Genomic DNA, 13,581 nt, shown 5'->3' on the forward strand with positions numbered 1-13,581 from the left:
CCTCCTCCTCCCCACTCCCCTGCTTCCTCCTCCCCCCACTCCCCTGCCTCCTCCTCCCCCCACTCCCCTGCTTCCTCCTCCTACTCCCCTCCTCCTCCCCACTGCATCCTCAATGGGCTTGGCAGGCAAAGGGCTGAACCATGTCACACTTGGAAGGTACTAGGGAGTGGGGACCCACAAAGTCCCCGGGGCAGGTGGCATTTGTCAAGTGGCCCAGCACTGGCACAAGGACAGCCTCCTACTGGCCTGAGCCTAGTGATGCCTGGATGCCTTCCCAACAGCCTAGTGTATGGACAGGCCAGGTCCAGGCTGACGGGTGAAACACAGGAACCGTGCCCGGATCTGGATCCAGGTGGCTTCAGGGCAGCTGCTTCTCTGAATGGGCAGGCTCGGCTGGGCCCCAGAGCAGCCAGGACAACTGGGGTGGGGGCCAGAGCCATGGGAAGGGCAGGAAGGATGCAGAACAGTGGGTTCTCAGGAGCGGGACGAGGGGACCCAAAATCCAGGAGGAAGCGTGAGAGCCCGATCCCTGGCAGCACCTGGATGGGCTCTGAGTCCCGCCCGAGGGCAGGGCAGGGGCAGGGCAGGGGCCTTCCCTAAGGAGGGCACCTGACGATCCCAGGGCTGACAGGGCTGACGGGCGACAGGTGGGGCCAGCCCTGTGAGGAGTGCTGTGAGCAGTCCCGGATGGGGGCTCCCCATGGGCGCCGCACCACAGGACTCAGCCCAGGCAGCTTGATGTAAGGGAATCATCGCCTGAAGGTACAGAGCAAGCCGACCCTTCCCCAAGGCACCTGCTAAGGCAGAGAGGACAGGCGTCCCACAGCAAAGAAGCATGAAGGACAGTCTGGCAGGACCAACACTTAAAACCCCCCGTAACAGGACACCATGAGCAAAGTGAGGGGACCAGCCCAGACAGGGAGAAACAGGTGACATAGAGACAGTCGGATCCCCAGGGCAAGCCCGAGGCAGACAGCCCGCAGGACGATGTGGAGGCTGGCCCAGCAAGCACGGTGACGGCCAGGTGACAGCCAGGCCCGGCCACGCACACCAAAGGAATACACGCCGACAGCAAGCCGGCTCCCCACGGCTATCAGATGGGCAGAGACTCGGCGGCGCCAACCCGCGGCTGGCGAGGGAAGCACGCAGCCAGCCACACACGCAGCAGGACCGGGAGTCCGAGCCCGCGCACCGGACCCGCGCACCGGACCCGCACACCGACCGCACACCGACCCGCACACGGCTGTGCCCTGGACACCTGAAGCAGCATTTCCCTCGGGGGCGACAAACAGGCCGCCGCCTCAGCACCAGGGGAACCTGCGGTTCAGCCCCTAGAGTGTGCCGAGGTCAGAGCAGCCGGACCGGGTGTGGACAAATGTCCCCGGGCAGCGCGGTGGGGAGATGCCGCAGAGGCCGTCCTGACCCCACTCGCCTGCACGTGTCAGACAGAAGCCAGCTGCCCCCCCCCCCCCCACCCCGTAGGGCCCCTGAGGGTCAGGCCTCATTTGCACAGCAACGCCAGAGGACTTAAGAATTCCAAGGTCTGCAAGGGGGAGAGGTCAGGCTCTCGGAGAAAGGCAGGGCCTCCCAGAAAAATCCAGCAGCTCAGTGGGACCCAGGGACACGCTGGAGGGGACGGAGGCTGAGGGCGGGGGCTGAGCTGCACCAGGGAGCACAGGTAGAGCCAGCCTGGGGCCAGGCTCCGGGGCAGGAGTGGGGTGGGGACCTGAGCTCCGACAGAAGCCCCGACAGAAGGCCAGCTGGTGCATTTTATCTACCAACAGCCCTTCGGCTCTTTTTGTTCTTCAGATAAGGAAAGCACTAGGGATAAAACCCATTGCTGCTTTCACTCCTCTACGGCCCCAGGGTAGAAGTTATTAGTCAAGTTTCAACCAGGAGATCTTTGTCCTTCCCGCCGAGTAAATTCCTTGGTCCTCTCTTCAGGCAAATGGCTGTTAGGTCTCCGCTGGATGCAAGCCTGCCCCCCCCCCCCCCCCCCCCCGACCCCAGCGAGCCCTTGCGGTTCCCCGCACTCTTCCCTCAGACCCTCAGCGGCTGCCCTCACTCTTTGGCCTGGTTAGGAAGTCAGAGTCTGGCCCTCCGTGTGAAGGTGCCCCTTGAGGGGTAGGGGGCAGGACCCCTCACACCACACAGCCACCTAACCTGGCAGGCTCAGCTGCTCTCAGGCCGGGGAGCGCCCCTGCCCACACCCGCCCCCCCCGCAGGCCGTGCCCACGCACCTGTTCCCGTGTGAAGTTCTTATCGGGGCCCAAGAGGTAGGGTGTGATGAAGCTCTCCCCAGGCCGCAACTGCGCCATGAAGCCGTAGAAACACAGATAGAGCACCAGGCACCTCCAGGACTTGAGCTCAGGGTCCGGCCCCGGCTCCGCGGGCATCTGCTTCTCCGCCGCCTGGCTGGAGGGCACCATGCTGCCCAGGCCCCCGGCAACCCCGGACAAGACGATGACGTTCCTGGAAGATGAGCCCAGGGTCAGGGCAGCCCACCCAACAGCCCTCGGACTGCCCCCCTCCTCCCCAGAAACTCCAGTGCTCTCTCACGTGGTCAGGATTCAATGGCCACACCCGCACAGGGAGGGGGCCCACGCGCGGCCTAGCCTGTCACCACCTCCAGGAGCCAGCAGGTTGCTGCACCCCATACCCCACCACCCACGGGAGCTCCTTAAATATCAATCAACTCAAACCAAACACAAAGTCCAGTCTTTCAGGCACACTCATCTCTAGGGCTCCCAGTGGGGTGGCTGTGGCTATGGGCTGGGCACGAATCCCTCCCCAGGAAAGGTCCCAGGGGCGCAGCTGGTGTCACGCACCCAGCTAGGGCGACTGGAGTGTCACCTGGCCCTGAGATGGCTCAGAGCGTATGGGCTGGGAGAGGCCTGCTGGGACGCCAGGCCACAGCTGGCCACAGCTGGCCACAGCGAGGGTGGCTGGTGGCCCCAACTGCAACCTGGGAGGGCCGTCCCAGCAATCTCTGGGGGGGGGACCCCATGCACAAGACTGGGGATGTGGCAGATGGGGTTTGCAGGTAAAGCTGACTGTGGGTGAGGAGGGCAGGAGCCTCCGGGGGCGGGGGTGACAAGGTGACAGAAGGGACCACATGGGACAGAGGCCCAGACCTTAAGGCTCATGACCCTGGCAGCCCCTGAGGCTCCCCTAAAGAGAAGCAGCTAGAGGCGTGGGCTGCCAGGTGGCCCTGTCCAGCCCCGTGTCCCCCAAGGGCAGCCTTACCCAGGGGCACTTTGGGTAGAGCCAGAAGAAGCGTTAGTTAGACCGGTAGGTCACATGGGGAGAACTCTCCGTCCAGAAGGCTCCCTTTGACCCAGGTGTGAACAGCACCCTTCCAAAACCCACTAAACCTATTCTAACAGAGGGGACCAGGGGTCAGATCTACCTGCACGTTTCCACTGTTTAACTCTGTTACTGTTTCTGTATGTCAAGCGATACTGGTTTCGCGTTTATGGCATTAACATAAAGTTCCTTTATAAATGAGTACGTCAAAAGCAAGCAGCCACGAATTGTGTCAGGTGAAGCCCATGCCCAGAGGACCTGTGGAGAAACCCTCCAATTCCCAGCAGTGGGCACAAGAAGTTCCCAAGATGTGGGGCCCGCTTTGCAGGGCTTGGCGGGTCCAGGGACCCCTAGGAAAAGCCACCAGATTCCCAGCACATGCAGCTCAGAGACCGTCCCAGCAGGAAGTGCTCCCACACTCCTCCCAGGATGAGGCCCAGAAAAGCCAGGGGATTGCAGAGGACCCCCTCCCCACCCAGGACCATGGATGGCAGACGGAGTCCTCACACCAGGCCTGGGGCCTCAGCAAAGTGAACTGTGGCCCAAAGAGCAGGACCGTTCCCGCCTTCTGGGGCCCCTGCAGGAAACTGTCATATCGGGGACGCATGCCAAGGGCTCCCGAGGACAGACCGGTACTCACTTTTGCAAACCCACTGGGAGCTTGCACAAACGGAAGGGAGGGCCCCAGGGCCTGGCACAGGCAGAACCACTCACACCTCAGGGTGCACCCCGAGCCCGAAGACTCCCCTCAAGCTCACCGTCCCACTCCCAGGTACACTCCCTGGACGCCAGGGCGACCCCACACCCACCCAGCTAAGCTCTGCAGCACGGGGTGAACAGCCAAGAATCCACCTAAGCCCGGGGTCCCCACCCCACCCCACCCCCCAGCTCCATCCTCAGGAGCCCGAGGACTCGGCCCTCCTGTTCAAAAGGTGTCATCTCCAGAAGCAAGGGAACTTCCCTTACCTGGTGTACCCTGAATCCTGGGGCAATGGCGGAAGCTTCAAACACCAGCACCAGACACACTAACGCTTTCCGTTCTGTATCCTGGACTCCTATAGCTCCCGAAACCGAGGAGAAGTGCTTCTTACACTACGCTGAGAACTGTCAGGAACTCCAGCTCTGGGCTCTGCCCTGTGCAGCTATCTGAAGGTCTGGGTCACAGCCCGGGACTCTGCACCTTAACACGTCCCACAGGCATGTCTGAGCAGGTGAAAGAGCACGGCACCCCCAGGAGACACTGCCTCGGGACTCCTGGCCGGACACGCAGAGCTCCACATCCAGTGCTCCCAGGGACCATGGCATGCCCGCCCCCAACCACTGCTCAGAAGGGCCCCCAGGAGTCCTCCAGGGTCACAACAGAGGTAGCCCAGCCTCAAACCCCAGAAGGACAGGCATGCAGGGAGCCGCCCCAGGTGCTGGCCAGAGAGCTCACAGGGTAGGGGGAGTGTCTGCAGAGACAGTGTCTCAGGGAGCCCCTTCCCTCCCAGCCCACCCCCCAGCTCCATCCCTGCAACCTGGGAACACTGCCCAGTGCAGGGCGCAAGCTGGACAAGGTAATCCCCCAGCCCCCCCCCGTCCTCCAGCCCCCCCCCCACATTTCATAATGGTGGGAGTGAAGGAGAGGCCTCCCCCAGCTGCTGGGGAGAAGCCCAAGCCTCTGGGGCCACCTGTTCTTTGAGCACATGATGCTATGGGCCCCTGTGTCCCCACAGCTCACTGAGCCCTGGGCTCAGTGTCCCACACACACGTCTCACCTCTGGGGACCACACTGTGTTCGCTCTACACTTGTAGCCCATTCGCAGGCGTGGGGCTCCCCCACAGGGCCAGTGCACCTGAGGTCTCCAGTTCCCAGCAGGAGTCTCCTCGGAAGAGCAGCCCTCCCGCCCGCTGCACGGGCACCAGAAAGGGGAACTCAAGCTCTCCCCAGCCCAGGCGCCCAGGACCTGCTCTCCAAAATCATGAACGGAGATGCTCACCCTGGACAAACAGCACGTTTACTGCCCCACGGCTGGCCGAGCCTCACCCTGCCCCATGCCAAAAATGGCAGAGAAAAACGCCGAGAAGCACAAAAGGTACCAGATCCTTCAAAATTGGGCACCTGCATTTCTGCTTCAGACATTTTTCCTGAGTGTTGCTTAGAAAATCTGCCCCTCCTCCAACTCGGGGGGGGGTCACAGTCCTGGACCTCCCCTTCGTGGGCAGCTCCCAGACTCCCGAGATGAGAGGTCCCACGGCACCGCACATGTGGCAAAGTGGACCTCTGGTCACCCCTCCCAGCTCAAGCGCCCCCAATGGTCTCCCAGAAGAAAGGACGGCCGGCCCTGAGGGGCTGCTAGCCCTGCAGGCTACAGCAAGAGCCCACGTGAGGTGGTTAGTGATAAAGTTTATCTGAACGAGGAGACACCTGGGGACACGAGGCCTGTGTCCACTCTGGAATGTGCATCTTTGAGGCGCATCTTCCACACTTCTGTCAACACCGTCGCACGCGCACTTTCAAAGACTTCTGAAACAGGCTGGACAACAGGTCGCTCCGAGTTGAGCCAGGCAGGACAGGGTCATGGGGAGGAGCTTGGCCCCATCCCTGGAGCACTGGCTGCCACAGAAACAGGGGCCAAAACTCCAGAGTCTGATTGGAAATCCATTTTTAACAGCGGCTGCTATGGAAAAAATGTGGAGCACCCCGGCCCCAGTGTGTTTGCGAGCCCGGGGCACGGCAGGCAGCCTCGGCCGTTACTCAGCTTCCCCAGGAGAGGCCACCCGTGGCAGGGACCCAGGTTCAAGGAAAAGGGCCGACGGACCCAGAAGCCAGCCGTCTCAGCCAGCGAGGCTGGGGCCCTGCCTGCATTCGGAGTGGACTTCGTCTGCCTCGGGTCCGTTTATTCAGCTCACCTGCGCTGGGTGTAATCGCCAACCCTGACAGGAGGCTGTGACTCAAAGTCCTCTCTCGAAAACACAGACTGCTCTTCTAAACACAGAGCCCTTCCCAGGCTCACCCTCCAGGAAGGGAAGGTGGGGAGACCCCATCACACACTCACAGGTGCAGAAACAGCCCAGAAGGCAAATGAGGTGCCCAAGCTCAGGGCAGCTGGCTGGCAGGAGGACCAGCCCGGACTGCAGTGTGCTGACCCCAGCCCAACACCATGCAACCTCAGGCCCCTTCAGGGCAAGCAAAGGAAATACCGACCGACCAGGAGAGTCAAGGGAGAGAACCGAGGACCCCACCACGTGCCTCCCAGAGAAGGTTCTAACAGTTCCCACAGGGACCCCTCCTCGCAACCCTCCAGCACCTGTCCTGGGGGGGGGGGGGGTGTGCAGCACCAGCAGCTACTCCGGGCTCTGTCCCTCCAGGACCTAGTTAGCCTGGAGACCCAAAACCAAACCAAAACCCAACACCACCTGTCTTGTTTTGTGTTTTAAACCAGCTACTACTCTCCCAGGTTAACAAGGGAGGTTCATTACATTCTTAGTAAAAATGAAAAACCCTTGCACCCTCCCCCCAAATCACTTGACACACAGTTCCCTGTTCCAAAGAGTAAAATTAAGCCCCCTGGCGATCACTGCTGTAGACACTCAACCCACAAGTTTAAAACACCCAGGAGGTGTTGATGACCTTTGCCCAGCACCAATAACTGTAATATCTGGAGTTATTAACATCCACCAAAGCCCCCTCAAAAAGAAAGAAATTAGGAGCACCAAGTCAGGGGAGTGCAAACAATGAGCAATGCAGTCTAGCCAGAGGCAGCAGGGGGAGACACCATCCGGGAACCCTCAGGCATGGGCTCTGGGCTCCCAGACCTGCAGAGGGAGGCAGCTCCCTGAGGCCAGAAAGTCCTGGCTCTGCCGATTCCATCTGGGCTGCAGTTGGGCCCTCCAGGCTCCCTCGCAGAGAGCAAACACCTGTCACTTTGCAGGGAACCGGGTGGCAGCTCCAAAATCCCTCCTGCACTTTAAGCAGAATGGAAAACAGCTTTTTCTAGATGCATTCTGGATTTCTGAGCTGGCTCGGATTCTAACTTGTACTCTGAGACCAGGCCAGCTGGGGCCGGGCACCCCGAGATAGTAAAGAACCCCAGGAACACACCGAGCGTGCCTGCGCCACAACCCCGGACTCTCCAGGACAAGCGTTTCGGCCGGGGAAAGCACGCAGGATCTCTGGGGACAGTTTCCTCCTGCAGACGTGTTGGGTCCACTCAGGAAAGGACTGCAAGCACAGTGCCCAGGTGCCCAGGCGCACTCCAGCACTCTCTGCTCCAACCGCTCCTCCAGAAAGTGAAGTCAATCTACACCTACAGAGCTCTGGGTTGGGAGACGAACGAAGGGCCTGGCAGGGGACTGGGAGGCGCGTCAAAGGTCCACGCGGTCGGGTGGGTGGGTGGCTGGGGAATCCCCCGCCGCCCCGCCTTCCCGCCGGAGGAACACGTGCGCCAGGGTGGTTCTGCCGGGCCACGGTGCCCTGACGCCAGCACCGAGTGCACGCGGTCCTGTCCATCCCGCGGAAGGCACCCGGAGTCCGAGGGTGACGGGGGAGGGTCGGGGCGGCGCTCAGACCCCAACTAGCCGGACCGTGCGGAAGTGACAGGAGGCGAGTCCGTCGAGCCCGGCGTGCTGAGCGTGCGCGCACCGCGAGCACCGGGGAGAAATGCGGCGGGGGAGCAGCAGGCTGCTGGCGACCGAAGCCCGAGTCCCTCCTACACGGGCGGAGGCGAGGGGGCCGCGCTGCACGCGGGATCCACGGCCGCCGCTGGCAGGAACGGCTCACCGTGCGCCCTGGGCGCGCCCTGCACGCGCGGACAGTGCCCACGCCCTGTGCATTCACCCGCAGCCCCCGGCCCGTGACCTCGCACTCACCCCGCTGCCCCCAGCGCGCGCCTCGCGGAGTACCTGGGCGGCCGGCGGCCGCTCCTCGGGGCGCGTGGGTAGCGGGGGCCGGGGACCCACCAGGACCGGGCGCACGCGCCGTCCGGGCACACAGTGACCCGTGGCCGCGGGCGCTGCCGGGAAAGGCGGCGGAGCCCCGCCCCCAGTCCCGCCCCCCGACCACGCCCCCGCCCGAGCACTGGCTACACGGCCCGCGCTCGCCCCGCGCCGGTCCGCCCCGTCGCCGCCCCCAGGTCACGCGGCCGCCTCGTGGCGGGGGCGGGGGCGCCGCGCTGAGGGCCCTGGCGCACCCCCGGAGCGTCTGCCCGTCCGGCCTCAGCCCCCACTGGACGGCCCCTCCCGATACCGCCCCCGATGCAGCCACCTCTCGACTGTCTCCCCACCCCCGCCACGCCCCAGTCCCCCGCTGGGTCGTCCATCTGCCGCACCACTCGGCCCCCAGCTACCACTAGACTGTCCCTCGCTCCCCCCCCCGCCCCCATGCAGCCCCCACTGGACCGCCCCCCCGCCCCCCCCGTTCCGAGCCCCTTGCCCCTCCGCCCGCAGCCTCCGCTGGACTGTCCTCCCCACGCTCCGTCCCCATGCACCCCCACTGGACCATCCCCTCCCTCGCAGCAGCCCCTTCTGGGCCGTCCCTCTGACCCCCCACCTCACCCGGAGCCTCTACTGGCTTGCCCCCCCTGCAGCCCCCACCAGACCGCACCTCCCCCGCCCCCGCCTCCCCATGCAGCCCTCTGCTCTGTTCCCCTGTGCCCTCCCACGCTCCCCTGAAGCCGCCACTGAACCACTCCTCCCAGAACCCCAATTGGACCACCCCCTCATGCAGCCCCCACTGGGAGGCCCCTTCCAGAGCCCACTGGAACCTACCCACACCTACTGGCTCAGGCTGCAGCTCGCAGAAGTCCTGGAGGGAGGCACTCCTGCCCCCTCACCAGCTGTGACCGCCTCTTGGAGGAGTGCCGGCCGCTGACCCCTGCTGGGGCTTATCCCGCCTGCCCTCCCAGGCTAGAAGTTCATGTGATTTTTCTTTTTGGCACATTTTAAACGTTCCTTTTCTGGCTAACCCGCAAGCTTAAGCCAGGGACATTGGTCACTGTGCCAGGCAGGACAGAACTGTTGGGGTTTTGATGAACTTCCCCTCCCCCCACGCAGCGCCAACCTGTAGGATTCACCCCGACCCACATTGGGTCTGGTGGCTGCCTACCACGCCAACAAGGCCAGACACCTGCTCTTGGGGTCACAGCAAGCCCCCTACCCAAATGCACCTAGTGCCTGAGTCCCAGTGGGCGCTTCCCTGGGTCCCCCAGTCAGCTCTCAAGACTGACAAAGAACCAGCCAGGCTGTGGTTGGGGGTGGAGGGGAAGCCAGGAACCCCGGAAGCCCCAGGGAGGGGAGGTCAGGTCTGGCCCCCTGGCTCCCACCTTCCTCTACCCAGCCCAGGCTCCCAGGAAGGAAATCGCAGGGGGGAGAAGTTGCAGTTCCCACAGCCCACCGGAAGCATGCAGAAGGAGGTGTTAACCTTAAAAATAAAACAGCCAGTTATTTTATCAGCACAAATGAGTTGATGTAGGAATGGCAGCGAATTGCCGTTTGGGACATGCAAGCTCTGGCAAGTCCAACAAAGAAGAGGGACATATTTTATGGGGAAGAAGGAGGAAGTTGGGAGGGGTTGTTTTGAACGGAAGTCCACTGGCGAAAAGCAAGAGTTCAGGGTGATGACGGTTTCTCGGTTTCCCGATGGCCGAGTTTCAGGGGTGGCTGATTTCTTGTAGGGGATTCCGTGAACTTCTGCTGTTGGGGCCTGTCCTGCGGAGGGTTCTTCTGTGGGGTCTGTGATTCTTCCTGTGATTGGGGTTGAGTGGCAGGGCCCTCCCAGCCTCCAGACTCCGCTTGGCTGAGGTTTACCTTTAACTTTCATGGGGGAGGGGAGGATGGGGAGACTGGCTGCCAACCGTCCCCCCAGAGAGGGCCCCTGGGGTGGGGGATGGGGCGGCAAAAGCCCAGTGCCCAAGGGCAGGACCTAGGCCTCATCCATCTAGGGGGACGCAAAGACAAAGGAATGACCAGGAGGTCTGCCTGGATAGAGCAGGAGTCATGCCCAGGGCCCTGGCAGCCGCCCCGTGGGATGCACTCCCGGGAAGGGAACAGCAGGTGTCCGATGTGGGGCAGTGACAGCCAGTGCCCCGCCCCACTCCCCGCACTCACACCCCATGGCAGGCCCATCGCCTCCAGCTCTGAGAAGGTGGCATGGTGGCCACCGGTCCGAGGAGGACGAGAGCCTTTGGAGAGGAACAGGAGCCCACTGCAGCCCAGAGCGCACCCGGACAGGCCCCTGTCCAGGCCCCCCTCAGATGGGTGGACAGGAAAGAATGCTTTCTGCTGCTGACTCCTGAGTTTGGGGTATTTGTTACAAAAGCATTGTAACCAAGTGGCAACTACTGGCCACTTTCTAACCCGGCAAAATGGGTTTATTTGAGAACAGCAGAAAAATTGGAAATTCAGGACGTGCAAGTTATAACAGCACAGGCAGGTCCAGAGAACATAGGAAAGTCGCTCTACCGAGAAAAAGGAGGAACGTGGCAGGGGCTGCTTGGAAGGAAAATCGATCCGAGGAAGGGAAGGGCCCGGCGGTGGTGGTTTCTGATTGGCTGGGCTGTGAGTGTCTCTCATTGGCTGATTTGTTGCAGGGGCAGGAGAAGGCCTTCCCGCGCTGGGGTAGTAAGGTGAGGGGCTGTAAGCAGGGGCGCGCGGGAGAGCTCCGACTTCAGGGCTTCTCTAAGGGAGGCATGTGAACGCTTTCCCTGCAGGCAGCAAGATAAAGTACTCTCCACTGCATGGTCTAACTTTTTAACTTCTGGGTAGCTGTTTCTTTAATTATATATTCTATCAGCCTTATTTTTTGTGGTAAATTTTTTTTTTTTTTTTTTGAGATCACTGTAGATCCATTGGCGGTTCTAAGAAATAACACAGAGTCAGTGCCCCTTCACCTAGTTGCCCCAGTGGTGACATACTGCAAAGTTATACAGCAAGATCACAGGCAGGACACTACCAGCCTTGTGTTTTTTTTAAAGATTTTATTTATTTGTTTGACAGAGAGAGACACAACGAGAGAGGGAACACAAGCAGGGGCAGAGGGAGAGGGAGAAGCAGGCTTCTCAGTGAGCAGGGAGCCCAATGCGGGGCTCGATCCCAGGACCCTGGGACCATGACCTGAGCCGAAGGCTTAACGACTGAGCCACCCAGGCGCCCCCCAGCCTTATAATTTAAAGGGAAAAACCCTGCTAAGAAGGAAATGAGCCAGCAGATGTACTCTCTGAACTTGAGGGAAGGGGTAGCCCACAAGCTTCGAGAACTGCCTGACCCCATTCCTGCAGCAGGTGGGTGGGGTGGCTGAGAGAATCCATTCAGGTTGTCTGGTTGGGCAACCTTTTTCCACGGGTGGGGGGGCGGGGTGGTGGCTTGGATGTCCTGCCAATGACATGCTCCTCCCTCTGGGGCTCCCGCAAGCACTGGATGGTTCAGGCCCTGAAGCCTCGAGGCCCTGTGGCCAAGCTCTGGTTCTAACCCACAGTCAGAAGGTGCTGTCCAGGGCCGATGCAGCAGTCGGACTTGTCATCCAGGGCCCTGGCTCGTCCAGGGAAGCCACCAGTGCCCGCGACAGCTGCCTCACGGAATGACATGGGCAGGGCTGGCTGGGACAGGGGTCAGCAAAATGGGGTGGACTGCCTTCGTGTTGAAAAGCAGAATCCACGAAGGACACCCCTGCAGCCAAGTGATGGGAAAGCTCGCAGGAAGGGTGCAGGCGTGGCGAGAGTGGGCGTGTCATAGTACTAACACCCGAGAAAGTGGAAAATAAGGTAAAAAAAGTGAAGTGGGCAAGGAGAGCATGTGACATCCATAAAACCCACATGCACAGAGCCTTCGAGAGTCACACAGCATCGCACTGAAACACAGACACCGAGTCTGTGGGTGTGCAAGGAGAACATGCCATGGAGGGGATGCCAGTCCTTTTGTGGCAAGATTGGGTAGACCACAGGGAATGCTTGATGGCGATATTAGAGACTTAAATCCCACTATTGGTGATTTAGATTTTGTTGTTAAAAAAAACAGGCCCCCAAATGGAATCATTTGTGCTAAGTGCCACCAACACTTAACACCTGACCTAATTGTAGTTGCAGCCTCTCCCGGGAGTGGAATTTTAAACCAATCAGTTCGGAATTTCCTGGTCAGCACTAATCTTCCTGATAAGGTAAAAGGTAATCTGCATGATAAGACCCCTGCTTCCCTAAGGGAAGGTGACCTTGTCTGAAATTATCCACCCTTAACTTCTTCGTTCCCCCCCTCCCCCGCTTTGCCTATAAAAACCTTCCTTCTTGTACTACTTCTTGGAGCTCCCTTCCATCTGCTGGATGGGATGCTGCCCAAGTCATGAATTGCTGAATAAAGCCAATTAGATCTTCAAGTTACTCAGTTGAATTTTGTTTTTAACTTTTTTTTTATAAAATGCAATATGCATGGAGAGAATACACATTTTCCCCCAAATCCCCATGAAAAAATGTAAAAGATGACCCCAAACCAAGCTGCAAATTGAAGCTGGAAATGATTTTGAAAATGAAAATCACTTGGGCTGCATTGTCACATCTTCATCCTATAAAACCAAATGTTAGTGAGACACAAGGTGCATGAGGACCCCACCAGTTAGAAGTCAGCAGCCACTCTTCCCAATGAGTCAGAGAGGAAGTTGGAGCTAACGCCACTCCTATTTATAGACCAGTGGCCGACGGGACACGTCACAGACTCCCACGGGACCTAGCCCAAGGGCCTCAGAGGAAAATTCACTGTTGGATGCTTTTGTTTCATTTTTTCTTGGTTCTATTATTAAAATTAAAGCAACATAGCAGTTAACTCAGAAACCAGAATGGAACAACAGGGTGAACAAGAGAAAGTGAAACAGAATGAAGCGGTGGGAGAGAAGAGAAAATGCATTCATGGGAAAGCAAATAAAACTTGACTTTTTTAAATCCAAAATATGGTTCCTCAAAAAATAAAAATGAAAAAAAAACATGGCATCGAGAATGCTCTCAGCAATTTGACCACGAGATACAATGAAAATGGGGTCCCTGGTAAGCACTAAGGGAGGTGCTCACCATCTGGGGGGTCTGGGGACCACCACCCCATGCCCCTGAGCCGGGGGTGCTCCTTGCGGCCCTTGGGGAACCCTCAGATCACTAAGAGGTCAGTGCTGCCCAGATCTGCACCCCCCCACCCCCCATTTACTGTATTTCTGCCCTAGGTCTCAGGGGGAGCTTTTGGTTTTTTGAAACTTGGCAAATAAATTTTCAAGTTCATTTCTGAGACCAAATAAGACAAAGTAGTGAAGGAAGTTCCAACAAG

General features: G+C 59.8%; 1 protein-coding gene across 1 annotated transcript; it reads right to left on the reverse strand.

Moving 5' to 3' along the window:
- Positions 1 to 2,097: 2,097 nt before the first annotated feature.
- Positions 2,098 to 8,279, reverse strand: LOC116629213 (reduced folate transporter-like). The gene is made up of 2 exons (XM_032399518.1): positions 8,158 to 8,279; positions 2,098 to 2,472 (listed from the first exon to the last, which is right to left on the reverse strand). The coding sequence occupies exon 2, from the start codon at positions 2,427 to 2,429 to the stop codon at positions 2,142 to 2,144; it is 288 nt and encodes a 95-aa protein (XP_032255409.1). The 5' UTR covers positions 2,430 to 2,472; positions 8,158 to 8,279; the 3' UTR covers positions 2,098 to 2,141.
- Positions 8,280 to 13,581: the final 5,302 nt, after the last annotated feature.

The sequence above is a fragment of the Phoca vitulina genome, unplaced genomic scaffold (genome assembly GCF_004348235.1).
Source record: "Phoca vitulina isolate PV1807 unplaced genomic scaffold, GSC_HSeal_1.0 scaffold390, whole genome shotgun sequence".
In the NCBI taxonomy this organism is placed as follows: domain Eukaryota; kingdom Metazoa; phylum Chordata; class Mammalia; order Carnivora; family Phocidae; genus Phoca; species Phoca vitulina.

Coding starts and splice junctions, on each gene's coding strand:
- LOC116629213 (XM_032399518.1), bottom strand. CDS start 2,429: ATGGTGCCCTCCAGCCAGGCGGCGGAGAAGCAGATGCCCGCGGAGCCG.